General features: G+C 45.0%; 1 protein-coding gene across 1 annotated transcript in view; it reads right to left on the bottom strand.

The window, feature by feature from the left end:
- Nucleotides 1-1,033: 1,033 nt before the first annotated feature.
- Nucleotides 1,034-27,914, bottom strand: part of LOC128706758 (GTPase-activating Rap/Ran-GAP domain-like protein 3) — a 57,945-nt gene continuing 31,064 nt past the window's right edge. The window contains exons 2-13 of the mRNA XM_053801701.1: nucleotides 19,856-19,925; nucleotides 12,128-12,214; nucleotides 10,903-10,984; nucleotides 9,635-9,753; nucleotides 7,546-7,777; nucleotides 7,348-7,446; nucleotides 7,071-7,174; nucleotides 6,368-6,482; nucleotides 5,471-5,580; nucleotides 3,739-3,891; nucleotides 2,370-3,285; nucleotides 1,034-2,301 (exon numbers count right to left, since the gene is read on the bottom strand). Coding sequence (XP_053657676.1) covers nucleotides 1,034-2,301; nucleotides 2,370-3,285; nucleotides 3,739-3,891; nucleotides 5,471-5,580; nucleotides 6,368-6,482; nucleotides 7,071-7,174; nucleotides 7,348-7,446; nucleotides 7,546-7,777; nucleotides 9,635-9,753; nucleotides 10,903-10,984; nucleotides 12,128-12,214; nucleotides 19,856-19,925 — 3,355 coding nt within the window. The remainder of the gene's footprint in view (nucleotides 2,302-2,369; nucleotides 3,286-3,738; nucleotides 3,892-5,470; nucleotides 5,581-6,367; nucleotides 6,483-7,070; nucleotides 7,175-7,347; nucleotides 7,447-7,545; nucleotides 7,778-9,634; nucleotides 9,754-10,902; nucleotides 10,985-12,127; nucleotides 12,215-19,855; nucleotides 19,926-27,914) is intronic.

A 27,914-nucleotide genomic window follows, 5' to 3' on the forward strand; every position in this document is an offset into this window, starting at 1 on the left:
GACATGTGTATAGCATGAATCCTCTCTCTCTCTCTCTCTCTTTATATATGTGTCCTACTTAATATTTGTGATGAGCACTAGTTCAAATATGGCGGCAGCTACACCTGCTTATACCTGGTTGTACATAAAATACTTTGCTTTACGCGCCTCCAGCATTCTCTCCGCCGTGAACTCCAATTAATCAACAATCGGCCACAGTTTCTTACTGCCTTTCGCCTCCGTATATTGTTCAACACTTGCGATACGGTGTTTAGCATTTTAGTCGCTTCTGCTCGTATGTAGTTTGTGTAATTCGGTTGGTTAGTGCTACAGTAATTCAGTTAGTAATTATCGATAATGAACAACACGTCCTCACACTCCTCCGTACGGTATTAATGTGTTCCCACGTCCCACGGCATCCACACACCGGCCATCACCAGCTGTCAACAATATGCAACACAAGAAATTGTTTTGGTTCGGATGTTCCAACACGCTCGCTGAGGCTGAATGTGACCAATTCAAGGGGCTCGGTTGAATTGGTCCTGCCCGTACCTTCACCAGGTGCCAGCTCCCGAAACGACGAACATCGGAACCATGAACCATTTCAGCACACCCTACTGCGGACGGGATAAACGAACGACCGTCCACCGGTGAATGGGCGCTGACCATGCCAGTTGGTCTGCCAACCCATGGGTGCCTTCTACTCATGACGCGAATAAATCAGTTCCTTTCACACCTGACCCCTCCTAACGGATAATGTGCGTTTGCGCTTAGCTTCCTCACCTTCCTCGCTGCTACAGCTCAGTACCGTATAACGTGATCGCGAGCAACTCCGCTTGCGCCCTGTTGCTTACCTAACATCAACAAAACGCATGCGCGCTCAATGATGAAACCATTTGCTTAGTGTTTGTAACCTTAGTATATGTTTATATGTACCGAAGATCTTGCGGCCAGGTGTGGTAGCTTCCCAACGTACACAGCTGCCTCAAACCAGTCGGTGGCAGCAAGAGATGCGTGTATATATCTGGTCGAATGGAGCGATGCCACCGTCCGCTTACAGTGGCGTTAGGACCGAACTGCACAGCTCATCCTGCTCGTGCTTATCCTTCATGCTGAGCTCCTGCAGATCCTGCTGGATCTGGTCGAAGATGCTGAGCGTCGGTGGCACGCTCACCTCGGCCGCCTCCGCATTCTCACCGTGCGATTCGTCCGACGGTGATATGCCTTCCTCGTCCTCCTCGTTGGAGGACTGCAGCTGGCGGACCCGCTCCTGAGCACCTTCACTCGGCCGTGTCACAACCGCCGCCGCGATGGCCGCACTCGGATGCATCTTGGTAGCGATGGCGGTCGGCTTTTTGGCAGGATCATTGCTTGGGTAGTGGTAATGGTGCGACTGGACGTGCGTTCCGGTCAGATTCGTTAGCGGTATACGGTAGATGCGCAACGGTTTGCTGCTGGAGGATCCGTTCGACGGTGACGTTTCGCCTTCGTTCGTTTGCGATTTGCCCAGGTTCAGCGTGGGCTGCCGGATGAAGGATTTGCGCGTCGGCGAGCTGGGCGACGTACCCTTCACGATCGTGCTGTTCCGTGGCGAGTTGGGCGGCACGGACGCTTCGCCGAAGTGCCGACAAAGGTCCTTCGTGTTTGGCAGCGGTTGGGCACCGAAATGTTTCGCCAGATCTTTGCTGCAGGTTGTCGTCGGTATGGAAAACGACGTACCGGCTTCACCGTACGAGTTGCTCTTGGATATTGGTCGCTTCAGATCGTCCACCGAAAGGGTGACCTCTTTCGGCTTGCCACCTTCCGAGTCGGGTTTGGGGTTTTGTAGGGACTTGGCGCGCTGAATCTGGGGTGTGGTAAGTCCACCACCGCCCGCATCCTTGCTCGGTTCGGATTGGTCCGGCTCGAGGGTCGGTGCGGGAGCACCGGCAGAGTTCTCCTCGTCCGAACTCAATCTGCTGCGGCCCGGGCTCGTCGATGAGTCATCCTCCGGCACGACGCGACTCTCCTCGATCCTGGGTTTGTTCATCTGTTCGTGATCTTCCGCATCGAGACCACGCAGTTTGGCACCTTTGGGAATGAACTCGGGAGCGGTCGTTACGAAGAAGATGTCCTTCTTGGATGTGATCAGCTGCAGCTCGGCCATCGTGACCGTGTGCACCAGATTCCCGTTCACCAGCAGCCGGATCTCCATCGTGTCCGGTGTGAACGCGATGATGTACGGGAAGGCGCACACAACCGATGACGGTGGCGTGTTGAATTGGAAGTCAAACTCCGTGCTGTTGTTACACTCCTCCGAAAGTTTCTGAAAGTGACAGGTATCTGAAATTGGAGGAGGGAGGACACATTAGCATCGAACAGTAGCTGCGACACGACGCTAGCGGACTCACGATTGTAACACAGCAGCAGCTCAGTGTCTTGACCATCGTACAGATCGAGAGCGGCCACCAGATGGGTTTGGGTGCGCTTCAACGTATCCGTTTCGTGTAGCTTCGTCCCATGCCCCGTCAGCTCGGACACTATCTCAAAGTGATGGCGATACCCGACACAGATGAGCAGACCCGCATTCGGACAGGATCCCTCCAAGATCGTCATGATCGTCGGTGAATCGTGCAGATGAATCTCCTTCAGGAAGAGAAACCCTTCCACCGTGTCATTGTCACTGTTTGGGCACCAGGACGTCCAGGCCGCCGTGTGCTTCCACTGGTAGATCAACAGCTTGCGCCCGACCGCTACCGCCATCCGCAGATGGGCCTCACCTGCACGCGATATCGCGTACAGGTGGCAACCGCGCGTTTTCTCGATCCTTCGCTCCTTCACGTCTATGCGCGAGCGCTGCACCAACCGATCGTCCGAGAACTCGTTCAGCCGAAACACGTGTATCCGGTGGCCATCCTTCTGGAGGGCGGATCCACCCCGCACCAGCATGATGCCGTGATCTTCCACCACGTTCAGCTGCTTCACGCAGAGCGTCTTGTCGAACACGACCCGGTGCGTTTGGTCCTCCTTGATGAGATATGTACCTTCGTCCGAGGCGAGAAACAGCTGATCCTGGCCCCAGCTGTCCCCGACCAGTTCGTTACGCGGCTGGAACGTTGGATAGAAACAGTGCGGTTCCCAGGGTGGACGCTTGAAGACTGTGCCGGCCGATGCGATGCTGGTGGGCGCATCACCCCGCACGATGGCCTCCAGCTTCAGCGCCTGGCCGATGCGTACAAACTCCACCTGGCGAGCGTCTTCCTTCAGCTTCGAGGTGCGCGGTGCATCGTAAAGAACCTCCGAGAATGCTCGTCTATTGAGCATATTCTGCAAAAGAATGGAAAGGACAGAAGGCTAATGTTAGCAACAGCTGATACGGTGTAGCTTTTCAACACTTTGAGCTTTTCTAAGCCTGACCATCCTAATTGAGCCTGTGGTGTCCGACCAGCACAAACCATTAATTCCTTCGGTTTGTTTGCTCAGTAAACAGTGGTGCTCCGGTAAGAGTTGCCCAGCTACTGCCCTTTCGGAAGCGGGAAAACTGAGATGGTACGCATTCGGTATGCTTGGATCTACTGCCGGACAATGTAAATGGTTCCGGCCGAGGATGGCATTTGAAAACTAAACTATGCATCCGATCCGAATGCTATTACACCCCGGCATGGGCATATGTTTTCTTTCGCTTCAAACCATTTAACTCACCGCCACCGGAACCGTACGGCGGGGCAGCATTTCCATGTGCCGGACATGAGCAAACATTACACCAACCGCCTTACTTACCATTTTATTGTCGTGCACATACTCCTCGTACAGATCCTTTATCAACATTTCCAGCGTCCGTTCACGCTTCCTTGCAAAGGTCGGCGTTTGGAAGGTGGCCTTCTCGCCGTTGATCAGCTTCACCAGCAGAAAGTCCCGGAAGACGGCCGGATCCTGGGTTGTGCCGTGGCCATTGTTTTGACGGTCGGTGAAATTGGACATTACCGTCCCGGGCCCGGGTTTACGATGATGGCAACGGATAAGAAAGAGAGCGAAAGAAGAAGAAAAAAACAAAACTTTAACTCACACACAAACCATAGTTTGCACGGCTTACGGTCGGTCTAGCGAATGGCAAGTGTTTGTGTTGGACTCGGGTTTTTATTTCCGTATTATTTTATTCATTCCCAGTGCCTATCATCTTTTCAAATGGTCAAGCAGGGACCATTTCGTCATTTTAATAGCTTCATGTTGAGGAAATGTTCGGTGGTCAGAGGCTACAGGAAGGTTTTCCCTCTTCGAAGATAATTTCATCGAGACTGTTATACAACTGTTATACACGCTACCAACAATAAACGAATACTGCGGTCAGCTGTGCGTTACAAAAAAATCCTTTTCCCCAGCAAAAGCTTATCTACAAAATCATATTTCCATAGCAGAAACCACCATTAATTTACACCCTGCAAAAAAAAACCAGAAAGAATACTTGTAGCTTTGGCAACGCTGGAAATCCTGAAACACCCGACAGTATTACGGTTTGTTTGGGTCTCGTCGAGGATTCGGGTTTCAGCACACAGTGCACAGTGTTTTTTTATTTGCCTATTCGCTTCTTCCGGTGGGTATTTCATATCCATTTACAACCCCCCCAACCTCCTAACACCTATTCTCCATCCCCGACTGGAGTGGAAAAACGCGGGAAGGATAAACAAAAGTCGGATAGCTCGCGGAAAGGTTCCCATTATCGTTTTGTTGCGTCGGCGTTTGACCTGTTTCATTGGCGTTTTTGTTGTTGATCTTTTGCCAAGTCCTTTGCCAACGAACGAACGAACGAAGTTCGTCCGCTAACACGACAATAATCCATAATAATCCAACTTCGGCCCCGTTGATTTCACAGACGGATTGCCGAAGGGGGCATCGGGTCTACCCCCACTGGTCAAACCCTCGCATACGGTGGGTGTCTGTCAATTTGTTGCGGTTTATTATATGTTTCCTGTCCTGCCTACGCCATTTCCCTTTCGGTGAGAGGTGGTGCCACGTTCCGACAATTTGTTAGGAACGTAACAATTTACCAGTCACGTGATGCGTACCATTCTCCCCAGTGACGAAGTTTGTGAATGTTTAAGTCTGTTTTACGAGAAAAACACCCTCACATGCACACACGCTTGCAATGATTGGGAGGACAGTTCGGAAAAAAACGGACAACGTAAGCAAAAACGTAGCTAGAAATGATCAATTAACGAGGATGAGATTTGCATTCCCGATGGTGTTGGTGTTAAGCGGAGATTTAATGACGCACCGTCAACACAACAATGTGTTACATTTTCACCTGCATAGAGTTTGATGGATGGGACCATAACCAGCAAGAAGAAAAAAGGTTATAGATCGTCCACATGGGATCGTTTTTTTCTTCTACCCTTCAACAACTCTACCGTCAAACTGTGGCGTACAGTATTTAATTACTAAAACGAGGTCACGTTGATGATCATAAAAATGGCGCGGAACAGTAATAGGTACCGTGCGCTCTATCTGAACTTACCTCAAACTCGGGCGGATTGGGCAGCGTAGGGCCAAAGGGTGGAACCGTTTCATCGCAGTAGACAGCTAACCGGTAGCGTGTTCCACGCTTCGTCACGACGGCAAACACATCTGCAGATTGAGAGAAAAAAAAATTCGACCAGTCAAGGTTCGCATGATAGGCCGGTGCGACGAATATGATTTATGAGCAAACTGATGTGTGTGCCGCAGGTTTGATGTGGTTCAGTTTCATTGCGGAATGAATTGGAATTGGTTCCAATTTGGTGCGTGCAATTTGTGTTGCTTGTAGGAACTGTCTAGGTAAAAGAATCACATATGAAAGGTACAACAGCAGTTTTGAAGTATGAAGAAGTGAATAAAATGCGCCTGAATGTATGTAAAAGTACGAATCAAAAGAAAAGCTTAGGTTAACACCAATTACTCTCTCATTGTGTTTAATATTCAGAAAATCATTTCATGATTATCGCAAAATGTAAATGGAGGAATAAGAATTGTACGTGCAAAGTATGACAGTTCTACTGAAGTATGGCAAAAGGAAACAAAATGCGCCTAAATGTATGTAATAGTAAAACAAGCGTAAGAAAAGCTCATGGTAACTACAATTATACCCATTAATTGTGAATGTTCTGCAAATTACTATATATTATTTCCAAATGTTTCACAAATTAGGTTAGGGTTTTTTGGGTCTATTTCTATAATATGGATGCGAAACACCGTTACCGATTCCTCTTTCTCCCTTAACAATAATTGCTTTAACATGGACAAAAAAAAGGTGTACTATGAGCGACCGATGGTAGCTTCAGTAAGCCAAAGCAGAATTTAATTTCAGCGCCTCACATCGCTCGTGCTGCCCCATCAAAGCAAACGCAACCGAAGCCACCGTGGGTTGTGAACTTACGCGTAAATTGACTCTTTACGTTGTTCGGTATGAACTCCGTCTCTTCGCCAGAGGACGCTTCGTCGATGAAAATGATGTTGACGATATCGTTACCGATGTGCCGTTTCCGTTCAACCTGCCGGATGCGCCATTAATCGCCACGCGTGTGTTCCGCCAGCAAGCGAATGGGAACGTTCAAGGGAGAAAAAAATACGGTAGAAACAACATACGTTAGTGAAAGGGTCGGTGTGTTTTTGGAGGAGATTATGCTGTTTTTTTTTTCAAATTAATCCAACATAAAGTGTAGAATGTGTAACGAACGATCCCATCTGGTTGGCAGATAAAAAATCGATATGACATACCGTTATTGCATCTACCACGAAACGAAATTTGCCATGCTTATTGCATACTTTGCGGTGCTTTTATCAACACCTAAAACCACGCACTGTGCATGACAAAGTTGCAGTCTAATGAGTTTCGTTTACAATTTGTTGGCCACTTTTAACAAGACTTTCATCAAACGAGCGGTTCCATCCCCAAACAAAGCAAAGGTAGAATCGGTACAAAGTATCAATAGCCTCCAGCCCTGTGTCAGTGTTCTCTCTATTCGATGCACTGCGTAAATATCACCACGTCAGGATGGTCGTCTTATCGTGTCGACCGTAGGCAGGCCACACATTTGGCCAAATTAACGCATAAATTAACGCAACACAAGCCACCTCACCTGCTGTCGATTGTCTCGGCTAAATGGTAGTAGCGTCGATACGTGGAACATTATCTCGTGTCCTTCGTAGAGCGTGTAGATGGAGTACTTTCCCGTCATGTCACCTGTAAAAAAAAAACATACGCGAATGGTTCAGATAAGCTCGCAAAGCGCTAGGGAACGGAGTTTATTTTTGGGCAGAGAAATTACAACCCCACGGAGGGCAAACAGTTATTTTCCTTCTGGGGGTTGGACGTTTATTGACCATGCTGACACGTCCGACCCTGCGCGTACATACCTTTCACATCGAGCCCACCACGGTACCGCTCCCAGTCCTTTAACCGTATCTTTTCACCCAACAGTGTAAGAAAATCGTCAAACTCCGGACTTCCGGTTTCTGTGGTACACAATGCAACGCAATGCAGGGAACGAAAAGAAAATGGCAGTTGGCAGTTGCTGGTAGCTGGAGGATCAGCAGCATTCTAAAAAAACTCACCATTGCTCAGCATTTCATCGTCTAACTTTTGGCCCGCCTTCATGTAGACCACGCCGAACTTAAAGTTCACCGAGCCCTCCTGTTCCTCGAGCAGCAGCAGATCCTTCTGGATGTCGGCGGAAAAGATTTCCTTTGGCGATTTGTTCGAGTCCATCAGCGTGAAGTTGGATAGTATCTGCTTCACCGTCAGCTTCTGCTGCGGGTTGTACGGTAGAGCAAGTTTCTGTGCACCCTGTGTTGCGGGAGGTGAAAAACAAGCCAATGGTGAATATTAGCGCAGCCCCCGCACGCGAGATAACGGTTCGTTTCGCAGGTTGCCCGGTGAATTAAAATTAAAATATGTTCTCCCCATCCGGCCAAAAAGAGTCTTAAGAGCACCTTATTTTACTACCCGTGGGAAAACAGGCAGCATCATTTCGGCACAAAGAATGTACAGCGTACATTCACAGCGCCTACGCTACGCATGGATGGCTTTTTATTGTGCGTTGACTCTAGGGCGCGGCGGAAAGGTAGCCGGCGCAGTGAGGACACATACACTTCCTTTAAATATTGTTGAACGAATCGCAAACACGTGTATGTGGCTGTCACGGTGCGACGACTGCTGCAACATCAAAGTAAAGGTAAGATTGAAAACGATTTTCAAGCAACGAACGTTTTCCATCGCGTTTGTGCCATCATTTCCGTTGCGCTACAAAACATCACCTTCGGTTAGTAAACAAAGGGACCGGATATCGTCCTCGTTCTTGCATTGCAAAATAAATCCTTTCTGTTTTGACTTGGTCTCACTAGAACGGATATGTAAAAATGCGGTGTTCAACGTGCGGCCCATAAATCAATAGCCGAATCCGGAAAAAATTCCCAAACGAGAATGGGAAAACGTGAGTTTTTCGGGGTTTCGAATACACATTTGGTTACGTTTGCGCGGAGGCAATATTTTGCTGCCTACGCTTCCCAATATGACCCTTTCGGGCGGCAAGATAGTGGGCAACATGTGAGCAATATCACGTTAAAAATGAATTATTCTAATGCGTGTGGATCTATTTCTGTAGCAAAAGAACGAAAGCATATTGTCACATAAAACTGGAAGCCGAAAATCCTGTGGGATAATCCTGTTCCTGTGCCTGCTTCTGTTTGTCCAAACGATGTAGGCTTATTCGCCGTTCAAAATTCACTTGAGTAAAGCATTCTCAAAACGCTCTTTTGGGGCTCGTTTTTCTTTTCTAAAAATAGTCAACTCAATCCACTTCGCTAAAGCATCGTACCGGTTTGACCTGTGCGCTTCCGGTGTTGCGAAAATGTTTGCCGACTGAGACAGCCGATTGCAGACATTTAGGCGCAAATAAATGGTCATCCGAGATGTCGATTTCATGACTGTCCCAGCGGGCAGGAGCAAAACGATTCCGTATAGTACACCGAAAACCGAACCGGAAGGGATGGGACTTTGGGAAAGTTTTGCGATACAGTGAAACGCTTTTCTGTCGACGCTTGACGTTGGCAGGAAATGGAGGGCGAGATCGAATCCCAGTGAATAGGGCTTTCCGGTCATGGTGCGGATCTGGTGCCATTAAAGACGACATAGATACCTGAATTTGTGACGATGCGTAAGTGCGCCACTTGAGAGGGTCTTTTATTCTATCCATACACACACTTAAGAGGGAGCAGATAAATGCTGATGTTGCGATCGACTGCCATAATCACGCTCATTATCAACGCCACTCAGGGGTTCGGGGTGTGGTATCCTTGTGATTTTGGTGATTTTGGGGGATTTCTTTTGTGCTATCTACACAATTTAATTCCATTGGTAGGTAAAGTGAATTCCATTGGTTCCTAGTAATAATTAGTTCCTCTAAAGAGACGCGCTCTCCAACAGTTGGTTTCCACAAAACTTCAGCAAAGAGCACTCACGTTAAAGCGCTTTGAAGATCTTTCCTTTTTCTAGGAATGTATAACTTCCCGGCCGATTTTTGTGTTGATTGTAAATGGTTTTGGATCATGAGTTTTATCTTTCGCTGAGGTCACATCAATATTAATTACAACGGTAAAGGTACCTTCTTATGTAAAAGCAACTCACTAACGTAATAGTTTTTACCTGTTTCCGGAACAGCATAACACGGTAAAGCGGCATACACTTGCTGCCAGAATCCTGCGAAACGATCGAAAGAAAGTAAGGATTCTTTTCGGAATCGATACCAACATAGTTTTGATGTACTGAAACGAAAGTAAAGAGGGGTCATTTATAAAGCTCCATTTAATGTAGTGAGTGGTTGAGTTCTTTAGTTCTACAACTAAGCTTCTGAGAGAGGAAATGTGAGAGTTCTGCTAAAGTAACTCTAGTACTACTGTATTGTGCCTTAAGGTTACAGTGCCTAAAAGTATGCAACCGTAAAACACTATTCTCAACATTGCAATAATCAAGGCGCAAACACTCGAGACAGAAACCAACAAAGGGTTTTCAATATGAATGCTGATATATACATGGATTTACACTTTAGTTTTGACTGGCAGCACACATTTTTTGACGCGCCGCACTCGATTTCTTGTCGCCGGCGCAAATTTTTGATTGCAAGAAGCGGATTTTTGAACGGGAGCATTTAATTTCATCAGCCCGATTCTTGACAGCTTTTCGGCCGCATGCTTAAAACCCCCATGTGAAAGACTGGTTTGAGTTTGAATCAGTTGTTTACATGCAGGGATGGATTTGGGCATAAATCTTCAAATACGTAACCCAATACATGTTTATAAATCTTTTCATAATTTATTAAATATTTTATACAAAAAAATATAAAGCAAGTAAAAAAACAAACAATATTGCATATAAACAAGTGCTTCAAACTCAAACCAGTCTTTCACATGGGAGGTTATAAACATGCGGCCAAAAAGCTGTCAAGAATCGGGCTGATGAAATTAAATGCTCCCGTTCAAAAATCCGCTTTTTGCAATCAAAAATGTGCGCCGGCGACAAGAAATCGAGTGCGGCGCGTCAAAAAATGTGTGCTGCCAGTCAAAACTAAACTGTAAAACCCTGCATCATTGAAGTATCTAATTCCTCTTTACTAATTATTAATTAACAGTACTATAACAGCACTCAACTTTAAAGTTTATTTCTTGATGAAAACCTTCAACAGGATGATAAAATAAAAAAGTTGAATTTCATCAATCAATATATAGAGCGGAAAATAAACGCCGACAGATAGATCGTGTGTAGGGCTACATTTTCCAATCTAATCAATGCAAATATAGCCCCCAGCGGACAACAAAAAAAACGAATATATACCCGAAATGGGCACCCTCGTAAGGGAGAACAGGACAGGAGTGGTGCGTAAGGAACGAAAAAGTTAAATGCTGCATCATACTTACGTTTTCCCAAAAAATACTTGAAGTACCACCGTGTTTGATGTTCCGGGTTCTCCAGTATGGGAATGCTCGGGGATCCAAAAACCTTTTTCCGTTGTTGTTATTATTAGTTCGTCCCATCCATCGACAGCCCATCAAAAACGATGCAGTTGAGTTGTGTTCCCAGAAGTTATAATGGGTAGTACGGCACGTGTTTGGGGTTTATGGAGATGGTGTTGGGATCCCATGGGAATGGGGGTAAAAAAATCGAAAAGGAGATGGCAAAGAAATGAAGGAAGAATCAAAATGAAAATGCAATGAGATGAAAATTGGAATATTTTTATCCCCTCCGGACAGGACAGGAGGCTTGTCTTGTCTTCGGGACTGTTTTGCTGTTGTGTTTCTTTCTTTCGTGCTTTAAAGAATCCATATTTCAGCGTCAACTTGGCACCAAAAAACTTCCCCTTCCCCCCCGTCCGAACCTCTCCCTCCTAATAAATGACTAATCGATACGATCGAACCATCCATCGAATGATGTATAGGTCGACTGGAATTGGGGATGCCCTGTCACCGGTAGAGCAATGTGCTCCATTGCCGGAAGTTTTCGATTTGCTCTTTTTTCTAGCACTTTTGGGGTGCCATCGATGCCAATTTGTTAACTTCCGGCAAAGGGTGCGATCGTTCGTGGATTTCGCGGAGCACGATGTACGGGCGAGAGGTGAATACGGGACGTAATTCATTCAAATTACTGACAAACTTTCAGTAAAATTGATCTCGCTCATGTTGAGATTTTTATCCATCGTCACTTGGAAGCGAGGAAGGAGATGGTGTTAAGTGTAAAAGTTAGGATAAAAACGCTCATTCCCCCGAAAGGGCACTGAAGACGAAGTCATCTCCAGTGGGCTGAGCGTGTAAATTGATTTCGAAAGCGTGGGAAAACAACTTTACGATTCATCATGAGGGAGAAAGTTTGATGGTTTTATTTAAATGAGCAAATACATAAATTTGTTGCTTTAAAATGGCTTTCGAATTGATTTACTGCTTTAGACTACTTTATGTGTTAATACTCATCGTAAAGATAAATGAATGGATGCGGCACGAAACCTACCAAAGAAGGCTAAATTGAATCTTGTTTTATCTTCGCGGATACGTTTAAAGTTAAACACAACTCCAACTTTGTCCTGCACTAGAACAGAGCGTGAGCCGCCCTTCGAATCAACTGCAAATAAATGAATCCCAAATGACTTACCTCGTCCTTCTCTGCTAATGATTCGCCATTTTCCAGCCGAAACCGGCGACAGTTCGGATCCAATCCATCAATCTCTGACTGCGGTAGCTGCGCGTGGATGGTGTCACAAACCGTCAAAACAATAAGTTAGTTGATTTTCTTCCGTCTTACGTCAATCATATTAGTTCAAAACCGAAAGCAAAGCCACATCTCCTGAAACTGTCTCTTGTGACCAACACCGTACACGGTACGTACGAATCTTGCCACTGTATACCAAACATTGGAACCAACCGCCAGAACTTACGATGGGTTGCCCGGCAAAGATCTGTCTGCATCGTTTGGACAACATTCGGCGATGGGACTCACTGGGTGAATAATTAAAAACGATTGTCCTGCAGCTATGCAGCATCGCCGCTTCAGCAATTATGATGTTGATCTACTGCTTCTCACGGTCATGAGAGGACGTGACTTAGCGTTAAAGTGGACTGTACACGGCAACAAAAGCGGGTGGACCATTTAAGGAGTGATTATGCAGTCTTTAAGCAATAAGTTTTGTTTCCAAAAATTTAAAACATTTTAAATTGCCACTAACTAATTAGACTTACTCAAACCTTTATGTTTAGGAGCAATCAGACAGAGCAAAGTATTTGTTTAAACTTATGTAATATTACTTAAAACCGTAACAAATATTAACAAAAACTTGTTATATGTACTGCAGCCCATAAATGCATAACATTTCATTTTTAAATGATATTATTTTCTACAGTTCGTAGAATACGGCCGAGTAATAAATGTGAATTGTACTTAAGATTAAGATTCCAATAGATGTAAGCAGTACAAACGGACCATTCTTGATGAATTAAAAATCAAACAATTCATAGATGAAAATGTTATGTTCGTCAAAATAATGAGCTTTCGTGAAACATTAATCGATGTATTTTTCATGCTAGTGAAATTGATAATAAGTTGAAATCTAGTTGTTGAAAATTGATATCTTGAGCTCATAAATGGCCTTGAAATTCGTCTAAAGACGTACATGCGAATAGCTCCAACCTCTCTCCATCCACGAGTCCATCGTTTACAGATACCTTCATCGCAAGAAATTCTTTCCTTTCTTCTCCTTTTTTTTGCTGCCCTCAATGTTTCCCATATTTTCATTTTCATAGTTCGTACGGTTCAAAACCTCCGCAGGTTAGGCGAAAGTATGCTCTTAGCGCGAGTGGCATCTCGTGCTTTGTGCTGACTGTGCAAGCACTTTCCGCAAGGACTTCGATAACGCAACTATCCGTCGCGGAATGCATAATTCATTAAACTGGAAGATTGCCCTTTCGCTATGGTAATTCGGTGTATGTGACCGAGGAGTGTACGATGTTACTGCACGAATGAAACGCCACTTGTACCTCGCCAAGTTCTCATCGCACGTTTTTGGTTTTGCAAACGGGGAATGCTTGGAACGGTGGCCAAGATGTTCCGCGTTCAGCAATTTTGTCCCATCTGAAGTGTTCTAGGTTGGGGCAAAATCAAACGTTGGTGTTCCGCGACATGCAATTGATACCGTGCAACGATCAAAGTATGTAAAAGTCGCGTTCAATTTGCCGTTGTAGTTCGATCGCCGTACCGAAATCAATGGCCATTTTCTATCCCGCTGCGATATCAAATCGGTAACGGGTGGTGTGGCTAATGATTTTCCGCACCATGCCCGTTTGTTGGCTGTTCGCTTGGGCTGATGTGACAGAGCTGGTGTGCCACAGGTATCGGATTTCTCGGCTCAAACATCACATGAAGCAACCGTACCGCAAGCAGCCACTACTCGTATGTGGGTGATCCGTTTATTGGAAAATCCTCCGAATGTGCGAACGTGCTCCGATGAGGCTATTAGGTTATGGTCGTAAATTTCTTTCCCAGCGCTGTCACCTTTGCTCTGCGCTCTGCGGACATTTTCCAGCGTGACGACCAGAGCGGGAGAAATGCTACGGCATCACCTGAGCCCAACATCCAATTGAAACCGGGGGAAGAAAAATGGAAAAGTGGCATACAATTGATTGTTTTCCTTTCTTTGGAATGTGGTGAAACACACAGAACGTTTCGTGGGAATAGCACCCATGAGCTGCGAGCTTAAAGTAGATACAGCTGTGTGCTTTCCTATGGACGACTTCTTTCTATGGAAAACATCACTGTTTGGAAAACTGGATATGATTTTCCAGTGATATTTGAACGAACAATGGAATAGTTTTATAGGAATGTTGTGATAACAAATATTTAATCTACTCGACGTTATGGATAAAATACTATTTGAGTTGCATCTGGTTTCATGTATCGTAGCATACAGTTTCATGGAATTGAAACTTGCTCTTCGTCCATTGAGAACCAAAGGGGCAGTAAAACCAAACCAATAGGAAAGAATCACCCGACATATGAATTAAACATAGATAGCCAGAGCGTCGTTAAACTTCACAACAAGTGGCCCTCCTACAAGAAGCCTTCACCGAACTTATCTTGATACATGCTGCCAAAGCAAACTTCCCCTTAGCAGAGAGCGAGAGACAAGCAGTTGTGGCAACGAAAAGCCTTGAAACAACCTCAATTGAACCACCAAACAAAGCAAATCTTTGAATGTACCGAGCAAAAACAAAAACTCAAACGAGCTCCAACTATCAACCTCTTCTACGTGGCGTGATGTGTGCGATATAATCTCCTTTTTATGCTGCCACAACTAAGGGCAAAACGACAAAAAATCCACGCGTCCCTGTTGCGGGTGGTCGATTGGCGGAAATTCGCTAGTGGCACTTGGAAAATGTCAAACATGCAGTCGAGAGCAAAACGAAAAAAATTATCTGGATGGCTTCCAGTTGCACGAACCATCGTATAGATTTTTTAGTGTGAAGCGATTTTTTTTGCGCAATTCGATGTAGTTCTTCAACAGGTTCAACGATGTTTGGCGAAGCAGTATGATTCAATTTAAAAATCGAAATTTGTAGCATAATAATTTATTGGGTTTTAATTTGACTGGAGAAGTGAACAAGCGCTCAGTTTAGGTGTGAATTTGAAGTGAACAATAAACTATGCTATAAGAAGGATGTTCGTAGTTTTATGGAGTACCTAGTAAAATATGTAGTGGAGCTTCTTTACCCTAGGGATAGTTCTTAGTATAGGTTTGAGATCAGTGTTTAGGCCATCCATCGGCCATAAACGTAGAGATAAATAAAAAAAAACCCTAAATATATGACTATATAAGTAAAACATCAAAAAGTAGTTTTTAAACAAAATAATTAAAGGTAAATATGATTTAATGTTAACGGACACAGCGAACTAAAGCTGATTCTTATAAAGCACTTATTTCGAATTTAAATTATACGTCGCTAGTAACTTTTTGTCTTATTAATTGTTTGAAAGTTTTTTTTCAGATTCTGTAGAATTGAGTTGAATAATTAAAAAAATATTATGTAATAACGGAAAATTTTAAGTGAATAATTGGAAATGGTATAACGTTCAGTTCGTTAAGCTTAAGGCGACTGTCGAGAACAGGGTTATTTTCATGAAGGATTTCGGAAAATTCAGAGATCATACCAACACTTCAATAAACATCACACATTTGGTTACTTTGGGTTAGTTCGGGGAATGTTCTGCCCTATTCAAAAGGTGTTCTTCCAGATCGTGTTTGTATGGTGGAATAAAACCTCATCTAAAAGAATGTCAATAAGTAACTATTATATCAGAAAGCTTCACCTCTAGATAACTTTCTCCACGATATCAGAAGGCACTTCAGTGGTACACTAGAGCAATCGGAATTCCACCAGGATTGGCCACCCAGACCTTCTTTCTTTCTTTTAGTTTGTCGGAGGAGAGAATCTTCATAGAGAACCAAGGGCACTATACCCAGGGCACTGCCCGATTCGCCGAAGCGCCTACGGACTAAAAACTCCTCAGGCCTCAGAACCTATGCCGGTTGGTCCGTTAAGACATATCATCAGCATAGGTCTGCTTGGGTACATTTCTATACTTACAAGAAGATGACAAAACCCCCACACATGGCGCCGCGCGACGACATCGGTTAGCTGTCAGGCGTTCGAGATGATCACGGTATCAACAAGGACTGTTACGCAAGGCAACCATCAGTGCGTCAACCTACTCCCCTCGTGTTTGGTACGGTAATACAGACGCGTATAGACTAGAGGTTGGGGGCTGTCGAGCCCCATGGCCTCAAAGTCACGCATCAGCATACCTACCACACGAGTCTATGCTGCAGTGGCGGGATTGCCCACATGGCGTTCCCCTACAGCGTTCGCATACCACGGTGCATCTCGCACCGGAAGTATACTTGCCACAGAATACACCAGCCAACTACCACTTGTTGACCTCGAGACGTGCCCATCCGTGATGTGACAGCGTCAGCGTTCGAATGCCGGGGGGTGTATCTGTGACCACAACCGTTGCCATCCAACTACTGTGTGATTGCTAACTGTGAGGACTTTAGGCGGGTGGTCGGTAACGACTGTAGATGGCTCTGGAGGTTCGGGCCAGCTCCACCGTATTTGCAGGACCCGTAACTCTCCCTACAGCGTTCCCGCCATTCGTCTCACCGTTGTTAGCTTTGGCCATTGACACCTATGACCGCGTTCAAATAAATCACAATAGTAGTCTTCACGCGTTCGCCTCATGGAAGCCAAGGTCATTGCTGCATTAGCGAGACTCCGGATAACAAGTCCATATGGAGTTACTCGCTGGCACGTATGCTGGAGATACGGCGCATTGGCACACAGACGGCACCGCGCTTATCCCCAATGTTGCATCGGCCTCTAGTGACTGGGGAGGTGGTGCTCAGTCACAGGCATTCGAACAACAAGACACAAGACTCCATGTTTCTGCTCCCGGCTGGAGCCATGATATGGCCTTCATAAAAGAGCTATTCGACGAACTTTTATGCTTTGGCCCCTCTCGTATTGGGACACACGGATTTTAGGCTTCTCCGGATCTACATCCGGCTCCTATGCATCTCGGGCCACCCAGACCTTAAAAGACCGATAGCATAGCTCCATATGCTCCCATATATGTAGCATATGTGTATGTGAAAGACAAGGCCAACCGAATGTTAAGATTTATTACAAAAAATGACAAAGATTTTAAAGATCAAATGTGCTTAAGAGAAGTTTATACTTCGTTGGTTTGTTCAATTATTGAGTTTAATTAAGTACCTTGGAAACTGATAGTAATATGTATCTGAAAATATCATCAACAAGCCGTCCCAGAAACGGATACCAATATAGGATACTAAAGTGCGATGTTCTGCGGGGCAACTACAGGCAACTATGACCTACAAAACTCTCGTATTGCATTCAATGGTTTGATTTCAATGTCTCGAGTAAATACAAATACCAATGCACAAAATAATTAATAGGGAAAATATTAATAATTTCCAATTGCAAATTGCAGAACGACCGAACTCACTCACTTTCTAACGCCCTTGATTACTCACGCTCATTCCTGCAGTCACTGAAATATCGCTGCCATCAGCAGACAACTACAACATCACCCCTAGTACCTAACAATGTACCAATTTGACAGCATCCACAATGCATCCAGGCCAACATCGAATGCCAATCGTGTCATAAAGATGCACCATAAAGAGTTCAGCGACATCGGCAAACGGCCACGATCGCACGAACCGACCAGGCAACCGACCTTAGCAACCGGCGCCCAACAGTGGGTGAGATGGTGTCCGATTAAAATCAATTTTAATTGAAACCATTTAACCCGCACCGTGGTCTAACAGCTTGTGGCAGTGCCGTACGGTGTGGCCAGCGTGACGTGCGTTAGTGGCGGATGGGTGAGGAAGGAAAAGAGTTCTCGCGAAAAACGGCGCCATTCCAGCACCGCTCATTGATGCCAATTGATTGACACGCGGACACGCTTCACGATGGCAAACCGGAGGCGAACTGGTGAATGGCCGTTGCTCGCACTCGTTGATCTTCCCGACTTCTGGCTGGCGCACTGGCTGGTATAAATATCATTAGCAACCGGCAGGGCGGACAACATTGTATATGCGGTGGTGCCGTCGCTCAGTTACGATCGGGCTGCAACGCGAAACTGTCGTCGGTGCTGTGTGCTTGGGTTTGGAAATTTTGGCAAGTGTCAACAAAAATATCCGCTTGAACGTGAAACGGATACAGTGACAGTGACGTGGTCTCCGGGGATCTCTCGTTACGGAGGCGCTGTTGGGCAAGAATTCTGCAGAAATCCACCAGCTCACCGATCAAGCCACGCGCCAGCAATGAAACCACGCGGTACCTGCCACCTCGCGCAGGCATTACTGATTGTGTGGTTTCTGCACGCTTCCACACTGCTGCGAACCGTCGTACAAGGGCAGGACAATGGGTTCTACGGCAGCTCCGGCTTAAAGCATGAGGACTACCAAAACTCCAGTGAAATGTACGTGGAGGACACGGACGAACTGACGCCCAGCTATGGCGATGTCGACCAGCACGACCTGGACGATTCCCGCCACATTCAGTTCCGCTGTCAGGCATGCCAGTACCGCAACGTGTACGCGATGGCATCGCTCAAATCGATCAAAGCGCACGTACTGATGAAGTTGGGCATCGACTTTATGCCGAACAAAACGGACTACCCGTCGGTACCGGAGCAAATTCTGTCGAGCTTCAATAAGCAGATCGGCAGCAGATCGGAAGTCAAACAGTCGTCCAGTGTGACCCACGACCCCGACTATATGGAGGACGATCCGATGGTGGATGAGGTGGAGGAGGACTACGACTACTATCCGGTCACGAACAAGATCTACATACTGGCGAAACGTGAGTAGTGTACCGTGCTATGGGACGCTTGAACTAATGGCCATTCTCTCGTATTTCTGTGCCTTGCACCGTTGATTGTTCCATTTCACAGGAAAGCAAACCAACCTTCCAGGAAACACTCGAATCTTGCAATGTTAAGACATTCCTTATATGCAAATAATACTTTTTTTCACAGCTGGGGATATTATATGTAATACTAATCAATCATTTTTAGCACTTATTTGATGTTATAAAAGTATGCTAACCAACAACTTCTTTATTCTAGCTTTTATCTCATTCTCAATACTATTCCTGAAGTACTTTTCTTTCAGATCATTTGCAATCCGAGATGATTTTGTTTGGCCATAGTTAAATGTTCTACCTTTCTTACAAGAAGAAGGATCATTTATAAGGATTTCTCTCAATGATAAAGTAAATCTGTCTACTTTCAAAACCGCTGTCAGTGGGATAAGTTAAAGAAAATCGCTCCAAAGCTTCTTGTCTTCTGGCTAAATTAATCCACGTGCTCTAACAGAGCCAAATTTAGTATCATGTTGAGAGAATATCCTTGTGAAATGAAGAACGACATAAAAAGACGCGAATAAAAGTTTCTACTTCAACGGTCAATTATTCATTTCCATCTCTTTTTTTCCGACAAAAACAAGGAAAGTTAAAAGCGAATTTCGTGTGATCGAAAGAAAACTAATGGAAGTCAATTAAAATAGCGCAAAAGAATGGTGGAAAACAAAAGAATGGTAAAAATCACTACCTTTTTAAAACACACGCTTTGAGCGAGGTAATATTAAACGAACTCTCTTTCGTTTTGCTATGTATCGATCATTACTCCAGTGTCGCTAAGGTCGTCGTAGAAAATTATGCGCACCTTTTCTTCCACATCCGGCGGTTGGTTCCTTTTTCATCTTAATTATAACACACCGATTAGCACGAACGTTTACATTACCTGGTCCACTGATCCGTAATGGCGCCGGGAGAAGACGCCTCGCCTCGATATGAGCTCTGTGGCCGAGGTACTGTAAGGAAGAGACAGTAAGAAAGGAGAGCGCTTAGTTAGATTTCCATTCGTTTTATATTATTTAATAAAATAAAGCTCAAACTCAAGAGTACCACCAGACTGGTGGTAGAAATACGGAAGAGTTATTATCGTTCGGCACGAACAAGTGGCTCAGCGAGATGTGACGGGGCAAGAGCAACAAAAAAAAGGGAAACCCCACAACTGCTTTTCGCTAATTAGTACTAAATAGACACAGGATTGCAGGATCGAAAATTCAAAACCATCCAAGATGATGCGGCGGATATTTCGAATGTGAATGTGCAAACAAACAAATATACAAACCACCGGTATAACCTCCGCACGGAACCGTGACCCATCCCCCAGAATCATTAATCAGTGTCACCAGCGTTACCACCATGGGAAATGCCAAGCTCCTGCAATGACGCCCGGTTTGCCCGAGCTCGCAGTTCCTGGAAAGGGAAACGACACCGGCAAAGCGACAGAAACGAGGAAACCTTCAGCCGAAAGGAACCATTTTGGCTGGAATGAATGAAATAAAATTGTGCTATGCGGCAGATTTTGTGTTGCAAGATCCGGACTGCTTCCGGACAGATACTTCTGCTCCGGTCGGACGGGTTTCGCTTGGCGGGTGTTATTTCATTTGCAGTTTAACGGCATTAATATGGCGCAAGAAATTCCGTACAAGCGCCGGTTTAATGGTTGAGCTGGACCTAATTTTGGGCTAATCTTGATTTGCGCCCATTTTCCCTTTTTCGATCGTTTTAATGATTAATTTTAGGAGTGCATTCGAATGATAACGGGCGAGAGTTGTTAACAATTTGTATTGTTATTATAATCATGAATAAGCTTTAATGAAACACCAACCAGGAAAGCGAAATGAAAAATAAAGGTGCTTGTCTTACGGGAAGCAGACAAATAAGCTTTCTTGTCAAGCACATTGCATAGCATTTTTATGTTGGGTATCTTTTCGCCTCAGACTATGCAATCTACGTGACATCGTGGCCTCCCGTCGTTGTAGCATTCTTCTTTTGCTGCAAAAAGTAACCTATTTGTTGCTCGGCGCAATGGGTACTTCTTGGCCGGTTGCCCCTTAAGGTATGCAATCCAAGCACAAAAAGGCTTTAAACAGCACAGTGTTGTGTTTTTAACCCGATGTGCTTACTGTGTTTTTTGAATGAACAATTTTTTTTAAATTTGATTAAAAATGCTCAGAAAAATAAACAGTAGTAAAACAGCAATAATAAAAAAATTAAAGTAAAAATAAACATCGCATCTAAAGCTGACTGCTAATCATCATTTTTGCTAGTTAAAAAGCACAAAATACATTATTCTCTTCTTGGCGTAAAGACCTACTAGGTTATATCTTCTATTTCTGGCTTAATAGACTTATTTAACTATGTAGCTGGAAAGTCAATCCTCGCTACGGGGGATTGATCCGGATGGGATTTTGGTCCGGTGCGTTCGTGTGAACACCGGCGCCGTTACCATCATGCCACCGAGCCGACCCAAATTCAATAAAGCTTATAAAATTTAATAAACACAACATTTAGATAACGATAGCGAATGTTTGACTCACATAAAATATTTCATACTGCTCATACCAACAATCGGTACCTTCTGGTATCAACTGTACCTTAAGATACGATATGAAAGTTTTGCTTGCAATTGTAATAACAGCTCAAACCCGGACCAATGCCAAACACCAAAACGCCGTGTGTTTATCTACCAACGTAAACGAACACAAACACGAAAAAACGAAACAATAATATACTTTCGGGGTCTTTTCGGGGTGGTGCGCGTGACCTCTTTGTGAGTATGGGCTTCGAAAAGGTTTCGGTTCTAGCTTGAGCCTTTTTGGGGCGGGTTGCGTACGTACGCTTTGATGCTGGTGGTGTGTTTGTGATGTTCGGCAAGTTAGAAGGCGTACGGCTGGTTATGAATCTTGTTTTGAATGCTTAAATTGCAACGGAAAGGCTTACGTTCACCTCACTAAGCAAGATGAATCAAAGGGTTGCGATGATGCTTGGTAGAGTGTTTGAAGTTACAAGCGCTACAGGACTGTGCAGTTGGTTGCGTTGCGCTTGGGAAAAGCATGGGAAAGATCGTTTTATTTTTGTGATTGAACTCATTCATTGTTTAACTGCTCTATCGCATGTAGATGAGAATGTCAATCAACTACGTGCCTTTGGTAGTACACGTACTGTAAGATAAAAGTTTGTGCCAACCACCAATAGCCATGCAAGGAAACGGAAATAAACTTTGGTCGTCTTTGGCTGGACATAACCGTATCAACAATAGCATTTCGCTAAACTTCTTACCCAACTCCACCATTCGCGGCGTACATGAGCTGTTGGGACTGTTCGGGTTGATGATGCTCATGACGTAAAACAAACAACTCTCCGTAACAACTTTGCTCGTCTTTATTTTAATGGTTCGAATAGCTGGACCAACAATCGCTAGCGGTTGGCAGATAAAGCTGGTCGTGTATATTGAGGTTTCATGTAAGCGTTCCGGCAAAAATAGGACAGCTTGTGCCGGTAAAAGGGGAACCGGGTATGGACACCTAATGTTTCCGTGTCTGAAAGCTTACGGCACACCATACGGTGTACGGAGGCGGTAACCGCGTGTAGTTAATGTACCTTCTGTTTCACTTTTATCACAGATCCTGCGCTGACACACAAAAGAATCGCATCAAAAAAGTTATGTTAAGCAGCTAGTGGTGCGATTTGAATAATGAATGCGTTTGGTGGGTTTGATCGATGTTATCAATGCGGGAAACTTGTACCTAACCGTGCTATTATCGGACAACCCTACGTAAGAACTAGCGCAGACGTAGAACCAGACGACTCGGATAAAATCTCCACCCTTTCCCGGCCAACAATGTGTTTCCACGCGAGTTAAAGCATATAGTTTATATCCATCGAAAAGGTAACGAGTTCCGGATAAATTGTTAGCAACCATTTAACTTACATTACGCTTGACGCACGACGCTGCAGCACCCGCAGTGCACCGATATCCCGATGCGGCGCTCGCGGTGGCGGTGTGAACAAACTTTGGCTCCGATCGCGGACCGGATCCGAGTCCCGGTACGTGCGGAAGATGGTCGCTATCTTCAGATTGAAGCACAACATTGTCCATCCGAACGTGTAGCGTTTCTGAGACGCGCGCCCGCGCGACCGTTACACATCACCCCCTAGCAGCCGGCCACGGTTGCCACCCATTACAGCAAACGTGCATTGGCTCATTATCGAACCGCACAGCAGGAACGGGACGGAACTGTTAGAGACCGGTTTTTGGTGTTTTCGTTCTTTTTTCCCCCGGACGGTGACCGCGGAGATGGCCGATGGGTGGGGAAATGGACCAACCGAGTTGTCGTGAACGGTTGCAACGCGGTTGCTCTGGGTGGCCTTGTGTTGCCACTGCACGGAGACACTCGTTTTACGCTCCACGGGGAACAATTTATGGTCGGAATCACTTTAACATGGTTGTTTACTTACGGCACCAATTCACTGTATCATGCCAGCACGCTGTTAATGTTCTGAACGGTACATAGAGCATGTTTGTAATGTCGTTTTCACATTCTTTTCGATCAAACACAGTTTGTTTTCACTAGTCAGTGCCAGCACGTACATCACACCATGAATCTCAACATTTCAGTAACGCTTGTAGCAGACGAACAAACATAGATGGTGATATAACACTTGCAGTTTGTTATAAGTTAGGATCATTTAATCATTTGCCGAAATATTTTCGTTAATCACAAAGCTTGCACGTTGTCACTACACCCAAAGTAATCCATGTGTGTTTAAGGCATCGCAACCTACACATTGCATACTGTTAGGCGTTATTCCTAACATGCTTGGTGAAATGTTCAATTAGACAAGTTTTGCGTATGCACGTGGTAAAACCGTGCGCAAAACTCTAGTTGAAGTATTACGTATGTTTTTCCAACGAACTTTTCTCGACTATCGAACTCATTTAAGAGAAGTAAAGGAAAAAAAAAAACATCATAAGACTACCACCTCCACACCTTGTTTCGATAAAGCTGTCAACATCGGGTGACTAGTATGGGTTGTTCACGATACCTAACTCACGCACGCTTGGTATTATAACTAAACAACAAAAAAAGAAACGATCGCACGATTCTGGCAGCCATTTCAAACATTTTCATGCCTAGCCGTAATCAGCCGGGAACATGCTTTCGGTCTAAGCGGCGGGGTAGTGGAAAAGGAGGGATGGAAAACTTTCATCCCACCCAGAAGGGAAGCAATGACGTGCGTAAAAGGGTGAAGTGAAACTTTGTCTTTCTCATTAACTACCACCAATGGCACGCCAATGCTGCGTTGCTGTCACGAGCAGACAGATGGCAGCAAACAATTGCGAAAATCCCGTAGCTTTTGTCGAAGGCGCTCGAAGGGATGTTGGGCTGCCATGGCTTCGGAACCCGGAACGGGATACGGTTGGCTTACGTCAAATCGATTTCAGTCGAAATCAGTCGCAAACGGCTTGCAAGATTCAAATCCGCCTCGCCGGTAATCGTTTCGATTACTCGGGTGTAATTAACTGCAGTAAGGTATGGGTTTCGTTGCAGGTAACTGTTGCAACTGCAACCCGACGGTCCCGGATGTGATTAGTGGCAGGTTAGTTACGGTTCGATGCGCACAAAAACGGATGCGGCTCGGAGGATCAGGCACATTTAGCACAGTGGGCTATCTGCGGGGAAATGGTCGACACATCAGGGTCAGGGTCAGGTAGATATTGGGATGGAGGTGACATGAGATATATTTATGAGATACGCTACCCCGGAAGCGCCAATTAAATGGAGAATCGTTTAATCAATCGCTAATGACTATTAACGGTGGTGCGGTTTGGCAGCAAATCGATAAATGAACCTTTCAAGATATGACCCAAATTATCTTCATTAAATATGGCCATACTTTACTATTTGATCAAAGTAATCGAATGAATGAGAAAATGCTTTTATCTACAGTTTTAAAAAGAATTTCTTGAGAAAAGGACGGCTGCTTGTAGGCTGTACACATGTTCAGCAAAGAAATTGTCATTCTCTTTGAGTAAGTGCTTAGCGTTATGCAACGAGACTCTTCAGAAACGTGTGTAATACCAATATCTGCGAACGAAATGTGAATTGAACAATAAAACAAATAATCAGAATCAAACAAAAAATTATTAATCCGAAGCCTTAGCTAATCAAAAGGCTAGGCTAGAAAGCACTTCAAGCTTTTTTCCCCCTCTTTTAAAGCACTTGTAAAAAACTCAAGTTCGTTCTTCTTTAGCTAAACTTTAATCGTTATTACTTTTTCCTTGAACGACCTGACCTGGAATAAGTTCGGTTTCTGCGAAAGACTCCCCTACTCAAGATACATCGGGCAGACGGGCTATTCCAAAGTCATTATATCTTTATTTTTCGGCCGTTCCGCACATAGCTGTCATCTGCTGTTTCCTGTTATGTTCCCTTTTTTCCGTGCCCTCCAATGTTCGGATGACACATTACGTTTGGGTAAAGTGTGAGCAAACGCTTAAATCCATGTTTGAGCCAATTTTCCGGCACAATTCACCTTGCTGCTATGGTGATGAAGTTGTTGCCCTACTCGGAGGTCGCTGCTGGTATTGGGGTGTTCGGATAATTGCGTCGTTTTCTCGATGTTTCATATACACCGCTTTTTTTTTAATCGATGCTGATTTCAATATCACTGTGGTAACATTCTCCACCGATCGAACGTCACGCCAAAGGAACGTACAAAAGCTTCTTTATGCTCAGTCGGGCCATACTGCTCCGGCATGGACGCGTGTTCTTTGTGCCCTCGAATGTGAACGTGAAAGCGAATGTTTCGCTTCTAAATGCATAAAGTGCAATGTTTACTCTTCACCGATCGATTTTCTCAACAGGATCGGTGAAGCAACAGCATGCGGCACTGCGCAGCTGAGTGGGGTGAAAATTATCGAAGGAAGACGGAGAACAAACAGATCGTAGGGTGGTTGGAGAATCGGAAATGATAACAGCTGGCAGGTTCGGGTGTAGCTCCGTAAAGGTTAAGCAGCACATGGACAATGTGCCTTTTGTGTTCCCTTACGCAAGCCTTATGCACAGGACAGGATGGACACGCTTTTCCTGTCTGCTAGTTTCTCGTTTCTCGCAGCCAGTACACAATTCCGTTACATGCGAGTTGAGCTGAGTCGACACAATTTGTGCTTTGTAGGGAGAACGTAGAGATTCGTTTTCGGATGAAGTGCCTTAGGTAGTTAGTTTGTAATGTAAATACTACCATGCGTTACTACCTGCAGGGAATGAATAATCCTTAAAACAAACAGTCAATATGCCTCCGAACTTTCACACGCATACGTTTCAGTGTTCAAGGCTGGTGTGTTTAGCTCAGCAAAACGATGAAGCTAACCATTCGCAGAGATATGTTCGATTTGTTTATCTAGTATAATACCCAACGTGTATGACCCTCTTCATCAACGAGCTGCGAACAGGTAGAACGAGATGTGCCAAGTATGCCATTCTGATTGCTCTCAAGATGAAACAGCCCTAAAGTATGCAATCCTTTAGACACAAGAATGTTCAGCTGCGTAGTAACCGTGTGTAAAGTACTTTTTGTGTCGCTGCTGAGTGTCTTTCATTAGCGAACTCAAACAAACACAAGCGAAGTATACAAAACATGTTAAACTGGCACTTTTTCCCCACATGATGTATACTGTCCGTCACATTTGGCAATCATTCGTTGAAACGTAGCCAAAATAACATACGTACCCCAAAATGGTGTCAGTGGAACGATAAATGCAAACAACCAAAAAACAAACTCCCATAACTCTCCTACCATGAGGCCATTCGGATGAGCGAATCCCAGTTTACCCGCACCGTCGCGTTTACTTCATCACAACCAACCGATTTTCACCGTATTTATGCGTCCAATCGATAATGGGGCCTCTGACAGGTTTTACACGTTTTTAAAGCTGCTTGTCTTATCGGACAGTGGTGCACTCTTGCGAGCGAACGATCAAGAGTGAAGTCAGTTTTAGTGCTGGTTTTTATTATGCTCCCGACAAAAGCGAATGGAAATTGAGTTGCTGCCCAGCGCGACAGGGAAGGGTTCCGGATTACCGCAATAAGCTAAACCATGGCACCCGAATGACCTCGATTGCTGTGGCTGTACAGTGCAACGACCTACTGGCCGCGCCAAGAATGCGAAACCGAAACCATACCGGGAAGCATCCGCATCACAGAAGGGGATGGGTATGGCGGAGGGCGAATGAAAATTATCTGCCCATTCTGGCATGTACATGCTATGTCATCGTGTCCTGCTGCTGGGTGTTGTTGGATTGTGTGTCTTTAACCGAGAGTCTGATCTAGCAGATGGTACACACACGTACAAAAGCGGTTTTATTCGAAGGCTTAAAATTCACAGCAAATTCTCGGTCGATTCCACATTTCTGAAGAGTCAATCGTAGAATACAAGTTGGAGGCAAGTACAATTGAGATTGAATTTTTCTCCCTTTAAGCCACCACCAAACCCCAGAGTACGATTCGATCGTTGCTTCATCGAACGCAGCGGTATGAATAATAGTTCCGATGAAGTTTCAAGCGTATCTTTCACAACTTCCACACTTATCGGAACTTCTCGAGCAGTGAAAGTTCTCCCTACAGGTGGAATTCTACAATCACTGCCATCACGCGGCGTACAGTCACGCTCGGAAGGATAAAGTAATAACAGAAATATTGATAGCTACCTATCATGCTCACCCCTTCCACGTCAGCAACCGACACCACTTCACTCAGCATCGAGAGCGGCAAAGATGAAGCGATACCAAACAAAAAAATCATACCTTCATCGCTACGATCGATGTAATGCTATGGCCTGAGCGATTCAATTTCGTTCCAAACATCCATTAAGTGTCCGATTTTGGTCGAGCACTGCAGCGGATGGTTTTGAAGACGGGTCAATTGATGGATGGTATGCGAAGGTAT

This window comes from Anopheles marshallii, chromosome 2 (assembly GCF_943734725.1).
Source record: "Anopheles marshallii chromosome 2, idAnoMarsDA_429_01, whole genome shotgun sequence".
Taxonomy (NCBI): domain Eukaryota; kingdom Metazoa; phylum Arthropoda; class Insecta; order Diptera; family Culicidae; genus Anopheles; species Anopheles marshallii.